The sequence below is a fragment of the Lutra lutra genome, chromosome 13 (assembly GCF_902655055.1).
Source record: "Lutra lutra chromosome 13, mLutLut1.2, whole genome shotgun sequence".
NCBI lineage: Eukaryota > Metazoa > Chordata > Mammalia > Carnivora > Mustelidae > Lutra > Lutra lutra.
In genome coordinates this window covers 57,705,297-57,731,787 of record NC_062290.1, presented here as the reverse complement: position 1 = coordinate 57,731,787, position 26,491 = coordinate 57,705,297, and the positions used below count along the sequence as shown (strand labels likewise).

Here is a 26,491-nt window from a genome sequence, read left to right as displayed (position 1 = left end):
CACAGTGGGGTGAAGTCCTGAACCCTTACAGAAAGCAGTGGCAATGAACAAAACCCTCTCGTTGCCCCCACCATGGTGGCCTGATCTTTAGCAGTAATGCAACAGTGCATAGGCTTTGGCTGGGCCTGGTCTGAGAACCACTAGGTGTGTAAAACTTGTCTACTTGTAATGTCCCTGCTGTCGCAGGTCCCTAGGGCCCTTGGGAATGGGGTGGGGCCAGCAGACTCTGCTGCTACTCCTCTTGGACCCCTCAGGAGTGTGCCCTGAGACTGGCCTCTGAGCTCTGGACTCACGTCACTGCGACGTGAAGTGAGAATTGTGTTTGATTTTTTGAGCAGGTCTTCTACTTGCTCTTGTTCTGGCTTTAGAGGCTGAATTACTAGAACAGGGTGTAGGACAGTGGATTTTGTTTGATTCTCATCCTGTATCTTTGGAGTAGGATATACCTCTCTGCCGTGCCCCACCCCCACCAAGCCAGGAATAAAAGCCTTTGATTTGAATTCTGGATTTGAAGGGAAGTCAGGCTTTGGCTCTGGTATGCGGGGGTGGGGCTTTGAACAGGAACTTTCTTCCCTCACACACAGATTGAATGGTGTCTCCGTGGCTGGCAGTGTTCTTAGTGCAGTCCTGTTCTTACTTTTTACAGTCTAAAGAGCGAGTGTTTGTAATTGGCTGAAGCTGGCTCTGGAGGTGTCCCAGGCCATGCTGTCCCAGATCCTCATGATGAATGACCCTTTAGATCATTTCTCAACATCCCAACAGCTGGTCTGGGCCCCACGGTGATGACGAGTGATGTGTGTGAAGCCAGGGCTCCCCTTGGGGGGATGGGGCAAACTTATATCTAGCCCATCTGGACATGGGGCCTCTGCTGTGGGGTGACTTGGTGGGGTGGACACTTGGTGCTCTCTTTTGTCTTCTAGTTCACTCTCCAGCCATCAGAGCAGCCTCTCCTCTGCACATGCAGCGCTCTCCTCCAGCACAGCACACACAGTAAGTGTCTTCTCTGTCCTGTCATTTCCCACCCTGCTCAGCGAGCTTGGAGCTTAGTCCTCTGTGGGTGGGGCTTTGGTTTTTGGGTTTTGAGTATCTAAGATAACCTCAGCTTCCTTAGGTGTATTATCTCAGTCTAGGTATGTGGTTTGAGCTGTTGATTTTCCTAGGTACCAGGGCCGACCTCTTGCTTTCTGAACTGGTACTTCGGTGGAAGAATTGCTTCTCCAGAGTTGATCTATGATAGGCAGGGCTGTCGGGGGCTGGATTTGTTCCTGAGCATTCACTGAGCTCCCTGTTAGAGGAGCCTTTTTTTTTTTTTTTAAAGATTTTATTTATCTATTTATTTGACACAGAGAGAGAGAGAGATCACAAATAGGCAGAGAGGCAAGCAGAGAGAGAAGGGGTAGCAGGCGCCTTGCTGAGCATAGAACCCGATGCGGGACTCAGTCCTAGGACCCTGAGATCATGACCTGAGCCGAAGACAGAGGCTTAACCCACTGAGCCACCCAGGCGCCCCAGTTAGAGGAACCTTTTGAACTTACTCTGGGGTTGGTCGTGTTGAGGTAATGGCAAGCTTTTTAGAGCAAAGTAGGCTCATTGCTAACTTGAGCTTGTGCTCCACCAAAAGTCAAGTTGAATCAAGAGCGTTGTTCTAGGTTATCTTTTGTTCCTCTGGGAAGGCCATTGTAGAGAGAATGTTGGGAGGGAAAAGGGAGAACTTGGGTGAGGACTAGCTGTCTTCGGCCACATGCACATGCACATCTCTCTCTGAGCCTCCCTAGCTCTTAGCCCCTCTTAGTCCGTGTAACTGCATTCCAGTGTGTGGTCACGCAGACTTTCCTCGTCATGGCATCAGGTTTTCTGTCCCCTCCTCCTTCAGGCCATCCCAGACCATTCTCCCCAGCTCAGAGGCAGACTTTGGGAAGGTTGATAGTGGAGAGGCAAACCTAGAAGTCCCAAGTTGGCAAGCGTCCCCGTGTGCTAAAGAGATGGTTACTGCAGTGTGGCTTCTCCAGGTGCGGAGTTGGGGAGCAGTCTCAGTGGTGGTCTTTGCAGCTTGTGGTGGGCGGAGGAACGGAGGTGGTGAGATGGTGAAGAGGCAGGGTGGTAGCAGGGTGCTTCACTCAGACTGGGGGACCCTGAGCATAAGGGTAGGCAGACAGGTACCAAGAACAGATAATAAGAGATGGATCCAGAAGCAGGGAAAGAAGTTTGGGGTACAGATCAATAGGAGAGGTTAGAAATTTGGGGAATTTTGTGTCCTCTGAAGAAGAGGTCATTTGCTACAGAATGGAGTGATGGCAGAGTCAGCTCTCTCCTTCCATTAGGATGTGGCTAACATTGTGGGTTTCAAACTCCAGTTTTCCTAGTGACATCTTGCACATAATTCTTTGTCATAAAATACGTAGATCACCATCTTTATAGCAGAGCACAGTATGGACACCTCTGCCCGTGGAGTAAGTGCCTGGTCCCGTGCCTGGTCCCGTGCCTGTGCCTGCTGTTGGGGTGGTGGGCGGGGGACTGTAGCTGGTCGCCGTCCCGAGTGTGGAGAGTTGGCCCCCTGGTGCCCGGACCCTGGTGTGTTGGAGTCCGTGTTCTTGTTCGCATGGGTTTGCCGCTTTCCGTGTCCAGCCAGAATGGCCTCATCCAGGGAGTGCCAGACCTTGCCATGTGCCAGAATTGCTGTATTGCTAATACAGTTAAAAGATTCAGTAATGAAAAGTATGAAGAGATAGATACTGAAGTGTTTTTCTCTCTCACGTCTGCATGGTTCTACCCCCCTTCCTACTATTTTCTTGATCCACTGGAGTTTTTTTTTAACCCGTAGATTAGGAAATGCAGACACAGTCACTTTCCCACTGCTTCTTGCCCTTTGCTTTCATTCATTTCCCCTGTAACATATATGGGAGCGTTCACTAGAGAGTGTCCTTTAGCATTTCCCCCCATGTGACAGTGATTCTCTGAGATATTTCTGTGCTGAAACATAGATTCTGTCTTCTTTTCCCATAGCTCTACTACATCACATTAGTAAATCACTCTTTCACTGATGGAGCTGCAGGGCCATTTTCTGTCTGGAATACAATAAACATTGTTATATTTGATAACTTTCTACCTTGCTTTGTCTGCAGGGGCAGTCCTGGAGGTTGAATCCCCAGCCATTTGATGTTTTATACAAATTGCGGAATTGCAGTCACTGCACAGTGATTCTAACCTATTTACCTCCCACTGGCAAAGGAGGAGATGGACTGTTTCCGCACTACCTTCTGAAATTGTGTTATCAAATATTTTTATGTTGCCCATGTGTTAATTGAAAAATGACCTGTCAGTACAGTGTTTTATTGAATGAGATTGAACATCTTTTTTTAATATATATATTAGAAAGCCATTAAATTTCCTTTTCAATGAGTTCTTCATATTCATTTTTCTGTCAGGTCCTTGGTGTGTCTTTCTAGGCAGTCCGTGTTCAGGAGACTAGAAAGTAGCCGTTTGTGATGGGAGGTGCAGATACTTTGCTCAGGTTTGTCATTTTATTTTTGACTTTTGTATAGTCAGATACATCAGTCTTTTCATCCTTTGTCATGATTAGTTCTTTCCCCCTTGAAGTTTATGAAGGAAATCTCCGTGTTTTCTCCTGTCCTTTGTGTCGTTGTGGAAGGGTTGGTGCCCTTTTTGCGGAGCTGGTTCCACTGCCCCATCAGAGCCGCGGCCTGAGCTGTTTAAATGGAGTAGAGGTCAGTTAGGCCAGCCCCTTGCCACCCTCGCAGATCGGGAGGTGAGGAACGGGGACAGGAGCCCTGTCAGGTTCATTTGGAGGTAGGAGAGGCTTACTGGATGACTTTGAGTTCCTTTTAGCAAGTCAGGAACTAATTTTCTCATTAGCTGCTCTTGTGGATTCCCCCTTCCCCCAGACTGGGGAATAATAATTTTTTGTCCTGTGGTTAAAAGAGTTGAAAAGTTGTATGACTAGTGACATGTAGGCACAGTGGTCAGATCTGTTCCTGATTCTGTAGCAGGTGGTCAGCCTGGCTCTATGCAGAGGAATGTGGAGTGGGTGCTGGGACAGGCTGGCCTCGCCTCCCTCTGCCCCTGGGGCTCTCGTCACCCAACTTCTTGTCAGTCTAGGCCAAGGGAGCAGAGTCCTGGGGTGCCCCAGGAGATGACGGTTTTGCCTGTCTTCACCTTGTTGAGCTGATTCTGGATGTCAGGACCCTAAGGTCTGTGCTCAGCTGACCTGGGTAGCACAGTCTGTGAGGCTGGGACCTACACAGAGCTGTCTGTGTGGTGCAAGATAGGGTACATGATTATCCCCCTTCTCCTGGGGCTTCCTGTTCCTGAGGCTTCTCCTCCAGGAGTTTCCAGACTGCTTTGTTCTGTACATGCTCTGGTTTGAAGGCTGGTCTCAGTCTTACAGAGCCTTTTCTTCCCTCTTTGGGCCTTGCTGCCCAACCAGGTGCATCTCTTTCACCCACCCCTGAGCCCTTGAAGCACTTTTTGGTACCTTGTTCCTCCCTGGAGTTGAACACCTGGGCAGGATTCCTGGAACTCCTTAGATCCTTTTGTTGGGTTTCACCCTTCTTCCCTAGGTGGATCATGTTGAACAGGCAGAGACGCAGACCATGCCCTTTTAGGTAGGTCCTGATGGCCTACCAGGTTCTGGAGCAAAGGCCTCTCTGGGCCCCCTGTGATTTCCATATCAGAATAGTTAGGAAGCCTAGTAGAAGGCAGCTGTTCTCAGAAGGCTCTGACTTGGGCCAGGCTGCTTGTGGTGCCATGATTGACTCTCCTGAGACTGCTTGCTCTTCTGTGAGGTGGGTACTATTCCGATGGTCTGTGTTCACATATGACCTAAGGTTTACATGGGGTGTCTGTACCTTATTTCAGATAGCAAAGCTTGAGCAACGATTCTTAGTAGAGGGTGTTGGTCAGTAAAGCTCAGCTTTAATTATGTGATACTCAGCTTATGAGTTGTGTCCTGATGGCCTCATCTAGCTGCAATGTGAGCACAGAGCCCCTCAGACCGGTCTTCAGAGGGCAAACCCAGATGCCAGACCAGTCCTCTTGCGCTCTTATGTTTTGCCACCAGATCCATGTGTCCTTGCTTTTCTGTTTTGCCAGCATGCCAGTGTGGAGAGCACCCCTTCCCTTCAGTCCTCAGCCACCTTTTCAACGGCAGCAACCTCTGCCTCGGGTGCCACGTCCTCAGGGCTCAGCCTGCCGAGCAGCATGAACACAGTGAACAGCCTCTGTCTGGGCGGGACCACTGTGAGTGCCCCCAGCAGCAGTGCCAGGGCCACGCCCTTGGTGACCTCAGGTGTGTGCTCCCCAGACCTTGCCTATCTATTCCCCGCCCCTAGAAGGTGATGCTTGGTTTCCCAGGGAGGATGCCTAGAGGTGGCTGCAGGGCATGCTGGGTAGCTACAAGCATAGGAGCATCTTGGTCTCCCTCCAGCCCTGCCATTGCTCCCTGGTCCTCTTTGTTCCACTGACTTCCTGAGTCCCAGTCCTTCCAGCAATGATGTGGGGATGAATGAAACCAGTCTTCTGGGTGGGCTTCCCCTGGGCAAGATTCCTGGTAGCCTTTGTGCTTGTAGGTCCCCTGTCTTTTCTGCTGTCTTCCTCTTTGGAGCTGAGATGGCCTGGTGACATGAATGGACCATGGAACAGCTCTATTGGGCTCCTTCTGGCCGTTTAGTGTAACTGATGGTCCATCAGCAAGACTTGGGCAGTCTGTGTGGACCAAGCAAACTGTGTTTTAGTAGAAGCTGCTGAAAGCTACCTTGGACACAGCCTGTCCCCCTCTGCTGGCACCGCCCAGCCTTGGTTCTGTTCTGAGGAGGCAGATTGTTCCTTATGTTTAGGTTTGCTCAGTGCTGTATTGACAGGAGTGGGTGAGGGGTGGTGTTTCTGTCTGGGCAATGAACCCTCTGATGTGGAAAGAGCCTGAATGTGGTGTCACATACATGCTTTGTCTCCTCTACTTCCTGGCACAGCCTTCTGTGTGTCTCAGCTGCTGCCCTCCTCTCTTGGTGGTGGCCCCATGTGGGGCAGTACTGTGACTGTGAGCTCAGTGCCCACCCCCCCACAGTAGCTGTGACCTTGCGCTCTCTGTGGTGGCATCACTGCTTGTTTGATTTTTGCTTTCACAGGCAAAGCACCCCCTAACCTGCCCCAGGGAGTACCTCCCCTGCTGCACAACCAGTACCTCGTGGGCCCCGGAGGATTGCTTCCTGCCTATCCGGTGAGTGCACGGTGTATGGCTTCTGGCTGCCCAACTCTTGTGGCCTTAGAGGTTGACACCTGGCAGGACCTGGTGAGGCGGACCTTGGGCTACTGCTTTCCCTGGTATTTCTCCCTCATCTGGACTCCATCAAGGTGTCTTCTCACAGCAAATGGTCTGAGTCCCCATGTCCCATCTCCCCAACCTTGTTTAGGCCCCTACATGGGCCTGGGCTTCCCAAGGGATTTTACATGGTCCCTGACACCCTTTTTGGTCCTTACGCAGATCTATGGCTATGATGAGCTCCAGATGCTGCAGTCACGTCTGCCAATGGTGAGTGGGATGTGGTGGGGGATGGGGGGACTCAGGCTCTTTCACAGGTCCTTCCTCTCTAGGCCTTCATTGCCACCCTGTTGAGAAAGCTGCTAGCATTTGGGGTTTGGGCCTCATGTCCCTGTAGCTGGGCAGGAGTGTCCTGTGCTTACTGCTTGGGAACTTGGAGACCATTGGGACCTGGGGTCCCAGGAGGCAGTGCCCTCTACTACCTGTGGGTCCTTCTCTTCCTTCAGTCGTGCCCCCACTGCGCCCTCTTCACCACCACCCCCCACCCCACCCCCCGGGGTTTCTTTTTAACAAGAAAAACCATATGACATAAGACATGGGGTTGCTTGACTGACTCTAGAGTTTTTTTCAAGTTGTGTTCTTTGAAGGGCCGTTCAGTGTCTTTGGCCTCTGAAGTGGCCATCAGTGATGCTTGTGATAGCAGCATGGCTTGTCTGTCCCCAGCTGAGTGACCGCCCAAGCTGACACTCTTGAAGGGTCCCTGTGGATCTGACCTGCCATCTCTGCTTACATGCTGGCCCTGGGGAGTCCCTGGTTCTGCAGCCTCACTCTGAGGCCAGGATTGCTGCTGCTTTCATCCAACTCTTGCTGCCAGGCTGAGTCTCCTGGCCGCCGTGGACAAGCCTGCAGTGGGGAGGGCGCCGAAGGAAGTGTGCTCCCTGCCTGACAGGCCTGCAGGCTGTTGCCCTGCCCCTCCTTCCTTGGTCTGGCCTTTCCCAGACTCCTGATAACTTTCAGCAGCCTAGGGCATCGGTCACGTTGTTGGTAAGGAGAAAGCTGTTTGAACATGCCTGCTCAATGTGATCTTTCCTATTCCCTGAGGGAGAGGTTTTCCGCCCAATGTGGTGTCCTTCCTTAACTCTTTCAACTGGCTGCACCCGGCTCTGCTTGCCCACAAAGTAGCTCAGGGAGCTGCAGGTATCCCCTCCACCTCCTGGGCCTGCAGGCCGAAGCCCTTTTATCTCAGGAGAATGCTTCTCAGCTGCTGAAGTCTTTCCAGAGGCAGAGGTGGGTGACTAGGCGGCTGTTCCCCCTGACAGCAGCCCATCATCACACTGCTGCTGCCGGTGTCCCCAGAGGACCCAGAGGGGATGTTGAAGACATGATGGCACATTTCTAGGGTGGTCAACAGAACTTAGGGTTTCTGGGGAATGCCTAAGCCTTAGGGCTTTGCAGAAGAGGAACTGGAAGTGGCCCCGGCCCTCTTACTATCATGAGGAAACCTCATACCCACCTGACATAGGAGCCCCAGGCATTGGAGTGTCCAGGGGAGTCCTGGTGGGGGACCCCAAGAGGGACTCAGTGGGTTCCCAGCCCTGGGAGTCATCCTGCCTTGTTTTCTTTGTATCATTTTGTGCCTTAGAAGAAATCACCTCTGAGCCCACCTTTTGAGATATGTTTTGTTCATTTTTCCCCTTTGTTCATATATTAGGGTCTGGTACTTTTGCACCTAGTTCCTGCCTTTGATTTTCCTGTGAAAGAGCACCTCCTCCTGGGCTTGCTCTAGGCCTGTCTGCAGTTGTGTTCTTGCTACCTCTGGACTTCCTAGCCCTGCTTCCTCCTGGGGTTCCTGGCTGAGGAAGCTAATGGGTTTCTTGGAGGTTAAGTGGAAATGAGGCTGGGGGAGGGTAGAGGTGCCATTCCTAGCCCAGATGGCTCCTGTCTGGTTGTGACCAGGCACTGTTGGCCCACACAACAAAAGCAGGAAGGCTTCCCATGGGGCCTGGAGGCCGAGGGACCATGTGTCTAGTACTGGCAAAGCCCTGGGTGGTGAGTAAGGGCCAGGTCAGGTCTCCCCTTCCCCACAGAGCTCCAGTTTTGTGTTCTTGGTGTCCACACTTGCCCTGGCTCCTCCATGGTCTGTGTCGGCATGACAGCATGGATGGTGAGGAGCCAATTTGGGACCTTAACTGGGGTCCTCTTGGACCTGTGCCTGCTTGACATTGCTCCTCTAATGGCTTTTAAACCCTCAGACACCCCCATTCCTGCTGGTTCTTTTTCAGGGTGCTATAATCCAGTCAACTTTCCTAGCTGCTCTGCAGAATCTGTCACATAGGAAAAGCCAGTAGAGTTGGTTTGACCTGTGCATTTACCAGCATCCATCTGCACCATTTATTACCCATGAGACTGGTCCACCAGTAGCTCTGCCTGGCGAAAGCTGATGGTCTTTTCAGTGCATCTTGCATGCTGTGTGGCTGCCACATTGCACAACTCCGATGGGCACCGTTTACTTTGAATTTGAGTGCTGCCCTCTGGAGGTCAGCCTGTGTCCCTGCAGTCCAGTCTGTCCTGGGAACAGGGCATCACCTGGAACGCCTGGGCTGCCTGCTGGGCCTGTTCTCCTGGGACTGGGTGGAGGCCATTCTGCTGATTGAGCCTCACTGGTCTCTCCTAGGATTACTATGGAATTCCCTTTGCCACACCCACAGCCCTGGCCAGCCGAGATGGGAGCCTAGCTAATAACCCGTATTCAGGTTAGTCTGCTCAGGGCGAGAGGAGTCGGGTTGGGTCGTGGTGCGTGGGACTGGTCTGCAGCTAATCCCAGGCATCTGGAACCAGCAGCACAAGGGCTGAGAGAGGCCTGCTAGCAACCTCTTGAGCCAGCTGCTGGAGCCTGTTCCTGTTTGCAGGAGCCAGTCTGGCTTTTCTCCTGGTTGGATGAGGGCGGGGAGGGGGCAGTGATTTGAGTCAATGTTCCTCTTCTCCTAGGTGATGTCACAAAGTTTGGCCGAGGTGACTCCGCATCCCCTGCACCCCCCACCACCCTGGCTCAGCCGCAGCAGAGCCAGTCCCAGGCCCACCACACAGCCCAGCAGCCCTTCCTGAATCCTGCGCTGCCCCCTGGCTACAGCTACACTGGCCTCCCCTACTACACGGGCGTGCCTAGTGCCTTCCAGTATGGGCCCACGATGTTTGTGAGTGTTGGCGGGATGGGGTGGGGATGTTACTCCAGTTCTGGGGACTAGAAGCAGGGCCACGAGGTGTTAGGCTGCTTTCCCGTGTGCTTTTACAGCTAGTGCAGGTCGCACTACTGAACACAGGTCCTCTGTGGTTGTGCTGCTTGGGACTAAGCCAGGGGATACCTGACCTGCTCCCTCTGCCCCGTTCCTGCACTGATGCCTCTCCTGGTTGCTCTGCCAGGTCCCTCCGGCCTCAGCCAAGCAGCATGGTGTGAACCTCAGCACCCCCACCACCCCTTTCCAGCAGGCCGGCGGTTACGGCCAGCATAGCTACAGCGCAGGTGAGGGGTGCTCCCGGCACAGAGAGATGCGGGTGGGACAGGCTTGCTTGGCTCACGCGTGCCTCTTGTACCCTGCCATGCTAGGTTATGATGACCTGACCCAGGGGACAGCAGCGGGAGACTACACCAAGGGTGGCTATGGTGGATCATCGCAGGCACAAAACAAGTCTGCAGGTTCTGGGCCTGGCAAAGGTAGCGTCTGCCCCTCCTTTCCAGGATTGAGGCCCAGAGTAGTTGTCTTCTACTGATTCTTTCTCAGGCAAGGCTACCCCAGAGTGCCCCTGGAGGTGGGGGAGGCTGGAGCTGGGCCCAGTGGCCGTGGGAACAACTGCTTTCCCTCCTAGGAGTGTCCGTGTCCTCAAGCACCACCGGCCTACCTGACATGACCGGTTCAGTCTACAACAAGACTCAGGTGAAGGAGGATTCGGGTGGATGGGTTGGCCGGTGGGAGGTGCTGCCCAGGCTGGCCCTCACCACGGTCTCTTTATCCTGCAGACTTTCGACAAGCAGGGATTTCACGCAGGGACTCCTCCACCGTTCAGCCTGCCCTCGGCCTTGGGTTCCACTGGGCCCCTGGCCGCTGGAGCAGCCCCTGGTTATGCGCCCCCACCATTCTTACACATCCTGCCTGCCCACCAGCAGCCTCATTCACAGCTGCTACACCACCATCTGCCACAGGATGCCCAGGTGAGCCCCGTGATGGAGGCAGCCACCCTGCCCTGGACTGGGGGTCCTGCTCCAGCCCTTACAGCCTTCTCTCCTCCTCCTCCTCCTCAGAGTGGCTCGGGTCAACGCAGCCAGCCCAGCTCCCTGCAGCCCAAGTCGCAAGCTTCCAAGCCCACCTACGGCAACTCTCCCTACTGGACAAACTGAACCTTTGAAGAGAGGGGTGGGCTTGGGCGGGGCTTACCCTGGGCAGGAGAGAACACACAGAGCCCATTTCTAGGAGCCCAGCGCCCTTTCCTAGAATTCCTGAGACGTGTAACTGTGTCAGCCGAGCCTCTGTGGGGAACCTGCCTCCCAGACTCGCTATTGTATGTAATGTATTTATGTATGTATTTGTAAATGTGATAGAAGTCTTGGGGTGTAGGGGTACAGCTGCTACTCTTAGCCAGGTCTGCAATCCCGATTCGAGCCCCTTCTCACTGTAGCAAAGAAGCCCTTTTCCCACTCCTGCCTTCAGGCCTTCTTTGTAGCCTTCCAGCCCCAGGGGCAGTTGGGAGCAGTGTCTGGAAGGGCTGCTTCAAGGCAGTTTGGGGACTGGGGTCAGGTACCAATGAAGAATCACGACTTAATCTCACTCCCTCAAAGCCATTTTTTGAGTTTCTTTCCCTGTGTAATTACTTTAGCCCTCTCTTTGAGGAACAGACCTGTTGTCATTTGTCATGTTCCTCACCTACCAAATCTTGAACTGGGAATAGCAGCGATATCCTTCCTGCCCAACATGAAAGTGGCACCTGTTTGTCTTCATACAGACCAGAGGCCTCTGCTTCTGGTCTTGTCCCCAAGAGACTTGCCTTCCTCTGGCTGACCATTTTTTTAAAAACCGTCTGAAGTTGTGCTCAGAGATGTTCAGTCAATCTGCTCCCTTTAAAAAAAAAAAAAAAAAAAAAATCCAAGATATGCCTTCACCTCAATGAGAGCACGTCTCCAAGCAAAGGCTCCTCTATTCCATTTGTCCTGAACCAGGTGGGCGACTGTTTCAGGGGTTTTCTCTCTTTGCCCAATCTCCACCTAATAAAGTTCTGAGAGCATGCACGGTCTCTGTGTGGTGTGACTAAAGGGTAGGTCAGGGCAGAGGCTGTCTTCATGATTGTTCTGGGCACTGTGGATTTCACATTAGAGTCGAAGTAGCAGTCACGTGGTCATTCTTCTGACAGTATGTCGTGAGGGCTTAAACTGGCATTCCTTCTTTTGCCCTGGTCAGCATCCAGGGAGTGGAAAGGTAAATGATGAGGCTGCAAAGCCCACTTACCCTCCTCACAGGCCGCAGGCAGTGGTTATCAAAGTTCACTTTGATAAGGCAATTTCTTACAGGGCCAACCCAGTCAACAGGAATACCAGGGCAGGGTCCTTTCATTTCTGAATGTCAGCGGATATTAAAATCTGAAAGGTGAGAGCAGGATGTGTTTCTCATGACCGAAGAGAGAGGAAGTTTGAACAGCTCACTCTCTCTATCCTTTGTTCTTCATCAACCAGCCAGAATCTTAACTGTTAAGGGGTGGGGTGGAAGAGAAGACGAGCGAGTCAGGGTGGTATGAAGTAGGTAAGTGGGTCCTGGGCAAAATACTTGCTCCAGAAAGTCCCAAGCAGCCATTCACTTGGGCCAGGATTCCAGCGCAGCTCCTTCCTCCTGTTCCCAGGCCACTGGTCGGGGAGGAATCAAGGCCATCTACTAGCCCTGTGTGGCAGGAGGCAGATTGCCCCACAATTCCCCAGCACAGTTATGCTCCAGTCTCCGGGTGTTGACCGAGGCATTATAGCCTCATTCTTAAATGACCCCTCAGACTAGGCTAAGCAAGCAACCAGAGTGGGGCATCAGATACTGGTCAAGTTGGTGTGCCAGAACCTGGGGTCAGTCTTCACCTTTTCTGCTTTTGCCCTCTAAAATCAGTGGTCATTTCATCAAATGGGGCCCCTGCTGCTGGTGACCCACAGCTTGAGATCCTGGCCAGAAAAAACGTAAGTGTTCAAATAAAGGGACTTCATATGATCTCTTGCCTGTTTCCTGCTTATTAATAAGCAGCAGGATGTTCAGAAGACAAATGATGAAAACAAAAGGCTTACCTAAGGAGGGCAGTGGAGCACCCTCATCCCTTTACCGACCTACTTGTACTGGCAGATTGTGCCCTACTTAAAAATGAAGGTAACAAATGGCTGTGTCTTAATAACCTTTCCTAAAAAGTTGGTACGAACTGGGAATGTGTATTCCATGAGGAGGTGAGTTGAGCAGAATATCCTAAAAGATCAGTGAGATTTGGTTTTGGTTTTTGTTTTTTCAGCTGAGTCATGGGCATAATCGGTGAGGCAACAGTGGAAGTACTGAGACCACCTTTTAGTTTTCTTTAACACAAAGAAAGAAGAGGGTCATCCCATGGGGAAGTAGCAATACAGGTATATTTTATTTCACATTTTATTAGTAGACAGGTGGGCAGAAAAAGACAAAATAAACCACCATAGGGGAAGTTCAACACAAAAAATGCATCAGATAATCTTTTCTCATAAGTTAAACTGAAGAAAAACATCTACAATTTCAGCTAAGAAAACTATTAAAGTCAGGTGTGTCCTGCTGGTTTCAGAATAGTTGAAAATTGCATCTGAATCTTTTTGTAAATGTAAACCATTTTTATCAGAATGGGAGGGGTGGGGAGTTAACTTTCAGTGGAGAACTACACTTTTCCCTACCGTATCCTACACTGTGTATGTCCCAAACATAAGGAAACCAGCAAATAAGTAATTTGAAGGGAAGAGGAAAGAGAGGACTACAAAAGAAGAACTCTGGAATGGTATGAAAAAGAGCGGGAAGACTTTGAGAAGCAACAACGGAATCATGGTATTTTCTCCACCCAGCCTCAAAACACACAGACCTGAAGAGCATCCAGAGAGGCCTCCACTAGCATCAAAAGGAATCTAAAAATGCAGGATTCTGAATTGTTAACACCAAATAATCAGCACAACTGTACTTACAAGGTTCTGGTCTGACCCTGAGACCTCTACTCCCAAAAAGGAAAAAAAAATTACATGCTCAAGTTTTCTTTTGTCACAGGATGTGTTCTCAGGACAGAGCTCTGGAACCAGCATCTAGGTTTTACAGGTCAGTCTGAGTTACCAGAATGTCCACCTGCTAGCCAATCAACACATACCAGTCTTTTCTGGAACTGATTGTACTCTTATCAGAGGCAAAGCCAGCCCTCACTAGTAACACCCCAAAGGGCTGAGAGGTATGACTTCCACCTGGCTCTCTGGCTCCCTGAGTCAATGTGCAACAGAGGCCAACAGGGCCTAATGGGACAGGACTGAGCAGCCCAGCACCTTCTGCAAGGCTAAGGTGCCTGGCCTGCCCTGGCAGAGAAATGCTTTTATGATAAGAGAAGAAAGAAATGCCTTAATCTTAGGGCTCCAAGAGAGAAGACCAAGCTACTGGCTGTAAATGTGTATGGGGGTGTTTAGAGGGTAATCAGAGCATTAGGAGAGACTTTGGACTCCAGAAGATTTGCAGGTTATCCAGAAGCATTACTTTAAAAGCATGGGTTGTAAAAAGCTAGTTCCCAACATCCTCCTATGAGAATTTGCGGCCAGTGTTTTGTCACAAAGAGCTGTTCTGTTCTCGGAATCTGACTGGAATCGCTAGATTCAGGGGTGCAAGCAGTCCTAGCCCCGTGGGGATTGGACAGATATTCTGGGACCAGGCTCAACACTGTCCCATATGAACCTGTGCATGGTAACGTTTCCACTTAATACCAGATCAAACTTTAGAGGCCAGAGAGGTCTGCTGGGCATTAGTCAGCAAATGTTTGGAGTTTGAAGCGAATGAAAACCCTGAGATCAGAAAGGAAGGAGGAGCTAAGGAAGTAAGCATCACCTATTCTGTTCTAGGATCCATCCTACCCCCTGTCCCTCATCAACCCTTTGGTTCTTTCTGAGCTATGATCTGAAGGAAAGACGTTGACACCAGTACAAAGGGATCTGGAGGAGGATTGTAACCAGTCTCTGCTCATTTTCTTTCCTTCTAATTTCCTTCTAATTTTACATTATAATGATTTTCCCCACTGAAAGAACACTGCCCTCCTATGAACTGGCCCACTCTCAAAGAAGAATCACCGCCAAGTTCTGAAGTCCCTGGTTGGTGAAGGCTGATGGATCTCAATATTGACTGAAGTAACACGTGATTGAGACCAGGGAAGTCAAAGCTGCAGCCACTGCAGTTGGAAGATCGAGCTATTGCCCAGATACCGCCTGCAGCCAATTCCCTTGGCCCTGCCAAAAGAGTCAAAGCAGCCCAGGGCAAGCTCCATGCACAACTTCTGCTTGCCCTCCACAGCCAGCGTACATTGAAAGGAGAGAAAAGTCCAGGTCACATCAATGAGGAAAGTGGGAACTGGTCACTCATGTCTCCTATCCACAGCTATCACTATTGGCATAAGCAGCTCAATGAAAACCAAAATCTTAACACATGCACCTAGGAGTAATACTGAGTAATTAAAACTGGCTACTTGCACTCTCACCATGAGGATTTTCAAAATATTTTTGAGGGAAAGGCCATGTTCACATAAAACATGTTTTTTCACCCAACAGTGGTCACCAGTAAGTAGTTTTGACTTTTTTTCCCCAGCAGCATCAACCAAAATTAGCATAGTGATTTTAAACTCCTTGTTCCCATCACTAAGACTCCACACACACACACACACACACACACACACACTCACACTCACACACTCTCACACACATCTCCACTCTCTCCACTCCCTTGGGGTGGGGAGGGTAACAACTCTGTCTTTTAAAATAAATAGCAATCAAGTGCTCAGTTCTATGTAAAGTATGAATATTTATTTTCAGGCTTTAGATCCCAATCGATTTCAAAAAACAAAATCTGATCTCTCTCCTCAGGGTAGCTGAGGCCCCCTGTGTTAAGATGATGTCCTGGAGGCTGAAGGGGCTCTGTGCCCTTAGAAACACATTTTCATCAGGCTTAGCACAAAGTCCCTGATGCCCACTGTATCCCAGCCTTAAGAAGGGAAAGGAAACAAAATTCACCACCATGGGGCTGATCGAATGCACACACACTAAATGAGCAGCTAAACCTTGGCAAATTTGTTTTTTTTTTTTTTTTTAAGTTAGTTTTGTGGGGTTTTTATATTTTTTTTTCCATTTTCTTTTGCTACTCAGCATATGCAGCACTTGTGAACTTCCAATGGGTTCCCAGCTTTAAACACATTAAACGTCTTGATGAAAGACTATTTAATTCTTCAAGAATCTAAAAACAGACCAAACGTGTTTTGCTGTGAACACTCTGTAGAGACGAAGTGAGGCGAGAGTTTGGGTTTAAAGAAGAAGAAAAAAAGAATCAATACAGTGATGGAAGGGTAAAGAATGCAAGAATTCAGACATTCTGTGGAGGATACTTTCTCTCCCATTAAGAGGTCCATAAAAAGGAGCAAACTGAGATCCATAAGGGGAGTCAGCAGGAGCCGTGTTTGTTTTTCCCACCCCCGGTGATAGGTTTTTGCTGAGGGGCCACTGCTAGGTCCCCACTTGCTCCCCTCCCTTTGGCCTGAGACGGCAGGGCAGTACGGGACACTGAAGGAGCACGTCACGACTCCTCATTCCCAGAATCATCATCATCATAGCAGTCGGCATCTTCCTCCTCCTCATCTTCATCATCAATGTCGTCGTCGTACAAGTCGTCATAAAGCAAATCTGAGCTGTTGTCATTGGAAGGCACTTTAGTTTTGATGCAGTATTCCGCCAGGGTTGTGGGGACCTTCACTCCATCCTTTTCTGCTTCGGCTTTAGTGGCTGAAACCTGTTTCCTGAAGGGAGAAAGTTTATGTAAGTCTCTGTTTTGGGAGGATGGATTTGCAACTGGCCTTTGTTAATAATCAGGATTCCGTATTTAAAAAAAAAAAAAAAAGACTCCTTATGACTCAAGGTTTCTCAATTTCAGTGCCTGCCTAAAAGTATCTGACAGATACTACACCAAAGGTTCTCACAGCCCATCAGGGTAGCGTTTTAAACAACACTTAATAATGACCTTTTGAAGGGTATTTAAAAGCATTGGGTCTTAGATGTTGGTTAACCAGAAGTGACCTCAGAGATTCTTTTCCCCTCCCTTGTCTTACCAAACTCGTCCCAACAACTCTTAATTCAATAATCCTGTCATTTACACTTAGATTGCAGATAGCCAAGTAGGGTTCCAATGTCACATGACACACCTGCCTCCCACTTCATTCTTGTCACCCAAAACATACAGGACATCGTGGTCCTTTTTTTTCTTCTTTAGTACCCAGAACAACACTTATTTTTCTGTGTGGCTAAGAACTCTTCTGATTCTACACATGACTGCCTGCTGAACTTTGAAACAGCCTGTTCTGACAACCCAAGTTAAAGCAGCCACCTAGTCACTCCTTTTAACCACTAATCATTTCTTCTATGATCTTCCCCATTTGTTAGCTTTTCTGTCAGTTTTCTCCCCCTTCCCATGCCCCTCACCCCTCAATGTGAACTTCTCTGGAGAACTACTCTTTCTTCCAGTTCCCTAATGCCTAGAATACAGCCTGGCACATACTAAGCTGTGCAAAAATTACTGACTGGACGGATGGAAGGGTGAAGTTTCCTTCAAATACAAAAAATGACCATAAAACAACAAACCACCAACTTCATGATCTTCCTTCTGCTGGCTCTAATTAAATGGTTCTCCACTGATACTGCTGTCTGCCTTACTTTGCCAAACCTGACAGCTTTTGTTGCTGATACACCCTGGCTTGATGCTCTTCCCTCTCTGTCTCTTCCTGGGTCATCTTAGTCATTCCCATAGCTTTTGCCACCATGCCCCTTCATGGTGACAGCTGTCAAACCATCAGGATCCACCCATATCTTCTGAGCCCTACACCGTTCAGTAAGCCTTTGGGATGTCTCCACCCTGATGTTCCATAGGGACCCTAACTCAGCAAGTCTGCAATTGTCATTTTCAACCTCTGCAATTGTCATTTTCAACCTCTGTGGCCAGCTTCTCCCATTTTTCTTCTAAGAGTATTCTTAAAATCATAAACCTCACTCCAAAGCTCTACTTTCAAATCTGTTTTCTCACTGTCCCTGCCTCTGTTTAGTCTTCATCTTGGCTTCTCTTTCCTGTATCAGCCTCTTCTGGTCAACTACGGTTCTTTCAAAACTCAAATATAATTTCCCCTTCCCTTCCTAAAATCTTTAAGTGATACCCTATCACTTATAAGATTAAGGACGAAAGCCTTATCATGGCTTCAAATGTCTTTTAAGATCTGATCCCTCTCAAACAAAAAAAAAACACACAACAAAAACAGATCTGATGGCTCTCTGAATTTCCCATTACTTTGGAAATGAGAATTTATACTCAAGCAATGCAAAGCTGCTTACAGTTCTCTAATCACACCATGCTGTTAGCTACCTGTTACCAAACCTGTTTCTTCCCTGAAAGGGCTCTTTCCTTTCCCTTACTACTTGAAAAAATCTTGGTTATGATTACCTCTCCTAGGAACTCCACAGCAATATATATTCCTTTTACTGTATCTTGTTTATGCTTAGAGAGTATATATTTGCACCCATCTCATTACATGGTCATTTGTTCACAAATTCTTGCTAGTAAGTGTGACCTCCTCAAAGAGAGACTGCCTTCATGACCTAACAGAGTGTACCTGACATGCAGCTGGTGTATAATAAATGTTGAAAGAATTACAGAATGAGATAAACCCTTAAATTAAGAAATAGAAAGAAAAGATGCCTTAGGGATATTAATTCTTCATTTACTAAATCATACCCATCCTTGAACATCAGGCTCCAGCTATAATGACTATAATCCTGACTATATTATGAAGCACTCCCATCTTTGAAGCTTCAACCTACTCCAGCTCCTCTAAATCTCTAGGTCCTTACTATTTATACTAATTATCTTCAATCTTTGGTATACACCAGTCACCTATGTGGATGGTAAAAACGAAATACAGCTGCCCAGCTTTTACCCTTGTAATCTCACTAAATGACTATGGTTATGGAAGGGGGTCTAAAGGTGATTCTGGTGGGCATAAAACAGTGAAAACTGATATATATATTATTCAGCTTTATTTCTATGCCGTTTTTCCTTTTTTTCTGTACATCACATGGCATCGTGCTGATTAGAGTTATAAAGAGGGACTATTTGTATAAATTGTAGTGCTTACTAAACTATGTGCAGAAAACTGTCCTTGGGGGTCTATTTTAAGGATATAGGAGGAAATGAATTTGTTGCAATTCAAGTATCAGTTGTTGGGTACTGTTAAGAAAACCTTTAAGTCCTATTTAGGGTATGATCAAGAGATGAATGGTTCAGCCCCAATACCTCCTACTTTTTCCCCCTTTTATACAGATGGAAAAGCCAAAGACCCAAAAAATTAACTGATAAAAGGTACTATAAGGGGTGACAGAGCTAGGGGTAGATTCCAAGTCTCCCACTGAGAGGAAGCTTCTATGGCTCTGTTATACCATATACTAGTGTTGCTGATAATGATGATACCTAGAAGATACTTGCTACTATGGTCAAAAGGGCCAATAAACTATACGGCTTCATTAAAATGTTTGAAAACAAAATACCTAGATGTCCAGAATACTCTTGGTGTTTGCTACACTTAAAGGACATACTGAAAATCCTTAACAGCATCCCTAAAATGTTTGAGAGGCAGAATCTATAAACTTTGTTGGTTCAGAACCTGGAAGTTTTGGTTCCCGGGAAGTAAGATCTGCTGCAGCATTATCTTTTACTGTGTGCTCTCTCAAAAGCCAAACAAACTCATTAGGCTCAGGCAGAAATCTCTTCCCAAACAATAAATCTAATAGAGGACTGGAGTAGATACTTTAAGTCTGATTTAAAGCCATGGTTCTAGGATATGGTTTAGTTCTGTATAAAGACTTGAAGTAATCAAATGGAAGGTAAAACAAAACACCTTACCTAATGATTTCAGCATATTCTTTGTCTTTTCCTTTACTGTCCCTCCATTTCCTGAACATAACTGAAGCATCCACATTGGCTGGGGAGAAGGTGTTGGGCTCATTGAGCAATGAGATTACACTTAACAGGATAGTCCTAGAAATGGGGGTGGGGGGAAAAAGGGTCAGCTATGAATATTCATATTCACAGGATCCATAAATACTGTGTTTTTAAATTTAACATAATATTTGAGACCTTAGGGGAATAGAAATAGAATACAAAATTTTATTTTTAATACTCAGCTGGTTAGGCAGAATAAAGTTGCTAACTAAGAGACAAAGGAAATCTGTGAGCCGAGCATAAAGGTCATGTTGCAGGGCTGGTATCGAATGGCCACATGTTCCAATCTGCAGAAAGTAGAAGCCTGAAAGCTTTTTAAGTAACAAATTTTGAAAACTATAAATTAAGTACAATAGGAAAATGCAAAAGCCATAGGAAAAAAATTAGCTTTTTGGGGAGAGGTTAAAAATGGTCATGCTCCACACATCCACATGGTTCTTATCATGGCTGCTTAAGAGGATCTGAAAAATGATACTACATGCACATGTATTTGTTTTCCATACTTCTGAGAAGAATGACACTTAAGCAGGAGAATGGAGAAAAGCAATAGCCCAGACATGGAAGAACTAATCTCTGAATAATGGAAATCTTTATTCAAAAATATTATTAAGTACTTAGTGAGTACCAGAGGCACCAATGGTGATGTTGGATGTACAACAGTGAGCAAGTTAGATGCCATCCCTTCTCTTCCAAGGTTTGTAAGAATTGTGGGAGATACAAACAGGCAATTTTGGTCCAAAGATAAGACAAAAAATAGACACCTTAATCACACATTTTTCTGTTAGAAAAATAACTAGAATAGGTTCCAAAAAGATTTCAAATTATTACCAAGCTTCTTTTCCCTAAAAGCTCTGTGCATGTATGTAAGGAGAAAAATTAAATTTCTCTACCTTTTCTCATTGGTGCGAGGTTATAGATTGTGTTGTTGCAAAATAGCCTTTTGCTCCTGCCCAAGCAAAAAATAAAGGGAGGGAGCCAGGCAATTAGATGTTTGATTTGATGAAACCTTTTCCTAAAAAGGGTAGAGAGTTTGTTATGTGATTATACAAGATTATGACAAAGGCACTTTCACAGACAACCTTCCCATCTAGTTAAAATCCATGTATAACAGACACACACATCCCTTTCTTTTAGGTTAAGAAAACTCCTCGCCCCTCCCCACCAAGATCCTCCTGGATTTCTTCAGTAATTACGTTATAAAATAAAGATTAAAAGAAACTCCTCATTGCCAATGATGGGAAATGGACTGACATAACATCCTAAAAGCAAAAAAATGTGTGTAGAAAATTCCAAAGGGCTGCCACAGAAGAAAACATACAGAACCTGTTAGAAAGATAAGCAGGATGGAACAAAGTGTGATATAAAGGGGCGGGGGGGGGGGGACAACAACAAAACTTTATTGGTCTAGATCAGCACTGCATAAAACTTTGTGATTATGTAAATGTATAATATGTATTATCCAATATGATAACCACCAGCCACCCCATGTGGCCACTGAACACTCTGAAAGGTAGCTTATACAACTGAAGAACTGAATTTTTACATTTAATTTTAATTAATTTACCTATATAGCTACATGTAGTTAGTTAGTGGCTACTGTATTGGAACTGTTAAAATACTATATTAGAAAATATAATTTTTAAAATGGTGAATTATCAAGGTGTATGGGTGGCTCGGATGGGCATCTGCCTTCTTCGGCTCAGGTCATGGTCCCAGGATCCTGGGATCAAGCCCCACATTCTCCCTCTCCCTCTGCTGCTCCCCCTGCTTGTGCTCTCTCGCCCTGCTGAATAAATAAATAAAATCTTAAATAAAATAATGAATTATCCATTTCTATCAAAATAAATCACTTTTTTCCTAATTTATATTCAATTAGCCAACATACAGTACATCATTAGTTTCAGATGTAGAGTTCAATAATTCATTAGCTGCATATAACACCCAGTGCTCACAAAGAACTCACGCCTACACCATGTATTTCCACACTGAAATCCATTATACTTTCAGAAATGATGTCAGGTACTATAGTGGACTGTGCAAATAGTTGACCCAGTACATTTCACTTCATCCCTTCCTCTGCACAGCAGGATCTTTTTTGGGGGTGTGGTATAGGGAACCCATTCTGTTGGTTCTGGTAGGGTTAATCTTCCTCTGCTATCATTGCCACACCTTCATACACACAACCTACCTAACCACAGCAGCAGATACACCACCAAGTACTGGCCAAAGGATTCCATCCATCTAGTCATGAATGGTTTTGGGGGTATGCATGTAACCCAAGATGGGCCAATCAGAACCCTGCGAGGAACTATGATGTTCTAATCTAATCTAATAGCAGAAAGGCATTTACTTTTTATTCTTGATTAAACTGACAACTGCGAGAATAAGGAAAGTCTAGAGCAGGTGGCCATCTATATCACCAAGTGGTTAAGACTCTGCCTAGTAACAAGGCCAATACAATGCAAGGCAGAATTCAGACTTCATTCTCTAATCAAGATTCCTGATGTAATTCAGATACAAGACCATATTTAAACTTTCCTAACCAGTATATTGTGGATGAGTTATACGTAAATTATTTATTGATTCCTGTAAGCAGTTGGGTAGGTGGGACCTGGGATAACCTGAGCCTCTGCAACGACTTCTAGTCAAAGCATCTCCACAGTTTATTACATTGTCATCTACAAATACAGTAATTGCAATTTTATCTATGTATCATGACTGGAAAAGGTCTGGAAGTAATGTCATACATAGTTTAAACCGTCCAGCATTTGTACCAAAATAATTTAACACAGGCATTATATCCTGTAGCATACTGTAGACAACTCTGCAAGATAAGTATTATTAACCCTATTTTTTTAAGATTTTTTATTTTTTATTTATTTATTTGACAGACAGAGATCACAAGTAGGCAGAGAGAGAGAGAGAGAGAGGAGGAAGCAGGATCCCCACTGAGCAGAGAGCCCTATGTGGGGCTCGATCCCAGAACCCTGGGATCATGACCCGAGCCGAAGGCAGAGGCTTTAACCCACTGAGCCACCTAGGTGCCCCAACCCTATTTTTTAAGTTAATTTATTTTTTAAAAATAATCTTTACACCCATCATGGGTGGGGCTCAAACTCAAGACCCCAAGATCAAGAGTCGCATACTCTTCTAAGTCAGCCAGGCACCAGAAAAGAAAAAATGAACTGCTAAGACAATACTAATAGACTATACAACACAGAACTGAATCCTGCAACTATTCCAATGGTTACATTTTTTTTGTCGCCATCTTTTGTTGCTAGTTTAAGTATTTGAAAATCTTTATTCATTTACTGTATTTTTTTTTTCAGAAGGAAAAAAGCATAACGTGGAAAGGGTTAACAATAGGTGAAAGAAAAGAAAGACCCAATAACGAAACTATCAATATAACACAATGAAGAAGTCACTCATGTCTACTGAAGGGATTGGTTTCCTTCAGATCATGAACAGATGGGAAAGGGTTCAGAAAACAACTACATACATTCTTTCTTATTCTCATTCTGTCTATATAAATCCACAGTTCCACATGAATCTTTGGTTTTTAGCAGTAACATGGAGTTGCACTACTCCATTTAGACAATCTTGTAGCATTAGTCATAAATTTCTTGGATTAGCAAAACAGACTTTTGAGAACCCATCCCCAGACTCTCACTTCCTACAAAGAATAACACTATGCCCCTCTCTACTGCATGTTTGGAGGAACAGACGGGTCTCGCTGTCCAAATTAAGCAGTATAAGAGTCTAACATACCTTAAAATAAAACAGACCTAATTCAGTAACAATTTGGGATAAAAATGAGGAATAAAGGGTTCTTACATGTTTTCAATTATTGCACAATACAATTCCCAGGACCACTACCATTCCTGGATTTAGAGATACTCCAAGAAGCAAATGTGCTCCCTCCACCCCTGCTTTAAGCCAGGCAAGGGACTATGGTAGGAGTTTTCAACATAGGGAATCTAGACCAAAATAAAAAAAATTTTCAGAGAAGAGAAGTGCAGGCAAAAGGATAGTCAAAAGCACTCCACTTTATATAGTCTTAATTTTTTTTTCCAGTTCATATTTCTGATCTTTTTGGTTGTCTCACAATCTTTGTTAGATTTGGCTATCCTCTTTTGCATAAAAATAATTTTATAGGGCTGTGTGGGTGGCTCAGTTGGTTAAGCAGCTGCCTTTGGCTAGGGTCACTACCCCAGGATTCTGGGATTCGAGTCCCACAGTGGACTCCTTGCTCTGTGGGGAGCCTGCTTCTCCCTCTGCCAGCCACTCCCCTTGCTGTACTCTCTCTCTCTCTCTCTGTACCCCCTAACAAATAAATAAAATCTCTTAAAAAAAAAGTTTGTAAATAGTAAAGACACCAAAAGAAAATGAAGACCAATTAATCACATACACACACACACACACACACACACACACACACACACACATACACACACACACACACACACACACTCTCTCTCTCTCTCTCCCACACACACACACACAGGCACAAGGCAAAAAGCAAACTAGAAAGTTGTAAAGTTCACAGAGCTCAGACATGTTTTAAAAACATCAAAACTAAAGTAATATTTAAGGGAGATAAGAAATCAGAATTAGGGCACCTGGGTGGCTCTGTCAGTTAAGCTTCTGCCTTTGTCTCAGGTCATAATCCCAGGATCCTGGGATGGAGCCCTGCATTAGGCTCCCTGCTCAGTGGGGAGCCTGCTTCTCCCTCTCCCTCTGCTACTCCCCATGCTTGTACTCTCTTACTCTATCAAATAAATAAAATCTTAAAAAAAAAGTAATCAAAATTAGACATCTATGACCCAATGAGTAATACTGTTATCTGTCCCTTTTCAACATACAATGGTCAATAAGTTGGGTCTGCACCTACCTGCCCCCACCCCCACTTTGTCACAGTATGCTCTACACCCAACATGAGGCTTGAACTGATGTGAGGATCAAGAGTCACATGCTCTACTAACTGAACCAGCCAGGTGCCCCTCCACCCCACCTCAACCCTAGTTTTTTAGCTACTTTGTTAGCTACTATGTTACTACAAGTACAATTTTACAAGGGCAGGCATAAAACTGGCTCTAGCACAACAAATAAGACCTGGTTTATGAGTCCCCCTGGAAACTAAGCAGGCAGAGTTTGGAATTTTGCAGGATTAAAGGCAGGCATTTTTCTTCAATGTTACACAAATACCTCCAGGCAGTGTGAGGTAGAAAGGGTTCATTCTTAAAACCCTAAACTTACTTTGACTCTTAAAACATACACATACACAGGAAGAGAAATAGAATGACTGATTGAGGTTCTTAGGTTTTACAGGCATACCCTTACTTGATGAAAACTGTCAACTGTGAAGAAGTGAAGCTCAATGCCTGACTCTTCCACTTAATCCAGGTCCGTTTAATCTCTCATTTATGCCATTTCAAAAGATGGACCCATAACACCCGAAGATGACCCAGTTAAAATTCAGTCCCTATTAAGTATTTCCAAAATGGGAGAGGAATTTAAAGGGGACATCATGGCAAAGAAATCTGTTGTGAGAAAATGTGATAATTTTTAAAAGATTTTTAATTTTTATTTGAATGAACATATGCACAAAAGGGGATGGGATCGGGGAGCAGAGGGACAGGGAGAAGCAGACTCCCTGCTGAGCAAGGAGCCTGATGCAGGGCTCCATCCCAGGACCCCAGGATCACGACCTGAGCCAAAGTCAGAAATTTAACAGGCACCCTGAAAATGATTGTTTAATGGGTCATATGTTATAATTTTTCTTTATGCCTCTAAAGCATCTAACAAATTTAATACTTCATCCTGTGCAATCCTGGAGCTGCTGCTGACTGACAGATCCCTGAAAACACATGGCAGGAATGAGGGTCTCAGACTAAAATTCACAGAAACAGAAAATCAGAACATTTTAAAAAGGAAATTTTTTAAATACACAGAATATGTATCATATGCACAGAATGAAACCATCAAGTCGAGTGCAGGGGAAATTTTATGTATGTATCTCCCAACATATAAATATCAAGGGAGCAATTAATATCATCCTGGCCCCAAATAGGGTTTATAGGAGCCCTAAGAACAATAGCACTGTTGTCATTTCCCCTGACCTTGCCTACTTTGTCACCCAATGCTTGGGGCAGTCCTTAGCTCCCTTCCCTTTTAGGAGGTTGTAGATAAGATTTGTCAGGAAAACATTCTATCTTACTCCTGACAGATGCTTCTCCATGATGGCAGTGGCAAAGACACTACCAGGTAACCATTTTTCAAAGGAAAGCAAACCTCCACCAAGGTGACTTTCCTATTCAAGAGCCTGGAACAGGGATGCCTGCCTGGGTGGCTCAGTGGGTTAAGCAGCTGCCTTCGGCTCAGGTCATGATCCCAGCATCCTGGGACCAAGTCCCACATCGCGATCCTGGATCGGCAGGGAGCCTGCTTCTCCCTCTGCCTCTGCTGCCACTCAGCCTTGCCTGTACTCCCTCTCTCTCTCTCGCTCAATCTCTCTCTCTGACAAAATAAGAGCCTGGAACAGGTATGGCATATAGTTCTGGTGCCTTGGGATGGTGCCTTAGAGAAAGCAGTTGTGAACTCTGTCTGACACCCACAAACACAAAAAGCACCCTCTAGGTTCTGGACACAGCATGGATGAAAGAAAATTTTCTTTCTTACACCAGGAAGAAGAGGCATGGTATTGTGAACATCAGGCATCTCTACCCTCCCAACTTCACTCTTTGCTAATGCCTACTTAAGACTTCCAATTCCATAAGGACCTCTCACCTGCCTAAACTTAATCCTGTGCATCTGGGGACAGTAGGACAGTGGCTCTCTTCTTCCAGAAACTATGCTGGCTTTCTCTACGAAGAGGAAAACTACTGAACCTTTCGTGGATACTAGTTGGTTGATGCTTTGGCTCCCT

The 26,491-nt window shown here is 46.4% G+C and overlaps 2 protein-coding genes across 6 annotated transcripts in view; one reads left to right on the top strand and one right to left on the bottom strand.

The window, feature by feature from the left end:
• The window catches only part of UBAP2 (ubiquitin associated protein 2), a 141,848-nt gene extending 130,298 nt beyond the window's left edge, over positions 1–11,550 (top strand). For 4 of the 5 annotated variants that reach the window (XM_047700161.1, XM_047700160.1, XM_047700159.1 and 1 more), the window contains 11 exons: positions 921–990; positions 5,110–5,305; positions 6,141–6,232; positions 6,497–6,544; positions 8,949–9,027; positions 9,263–9,468; positions 9,695–9,794; positions 9,879–9,986; positions 10,139–10,206; positions 10,290–10,481; positions 10,572–11,550. In XM_047700161.1, the coding sequence (XP_047556117.1) occupies positions 921–990; positions 5,110–5,305; positions 6,141–6,232; positions 6,497–6,544; positions 8,949–9,027; positions 9,263–9,468; positions 9,695–9,794; positions 9,879–9,986; positions 10,139–10,206; positions 10,290–10,481; positions 10,572–10,667 (1,255 nt within the window). In that variant the 3' untranslated portion in view covers positions 10,668–11,550. Of the gene's footprint in view, positions 1–920; positions 991–3,455; positions 3,512–5,109; positions 5,306–6,140; positions 6,233–6,496; positions 6,545–8,948; positions 9,028–9,262; positions 9,469–9,694; positions 9,795–9,878; positions 9,987–10,138; positions 10,207–10,289; positions 10,482–10,571 lie in introns of those variants that run through there. The other variant, XM_047700163.1, reaches the window with a different exon arrangement.
• A 3,769-nt stretch (positions 11,551–15,319) lies between these two features.
• UBE2R2 (ubiquitin conjugating enzyme E2 R2) overlaps positions 15,320–26,491 on the bottom strand; it is a 122,689-nt gene continuing 111,517 nt past the window's right edge. Inside the window, exons 4-5 of the mRNA XM_047700165.1 lie at positions 19,468–19,602; positions 15,320–16,324 (exon numbers count right to left, since the gene is read on the bottom strand). Coding sequence (XP_047556121.1) covers positions 16,105–16,324; positions 19,468–19,602 — 355 coding nt within the window. The 3' untranslated portion in view covers positions 15,320–16,104. The remainder of the gene's footprint in view (positions 16,325–19,467; positions 19,603–26,491) is intronic.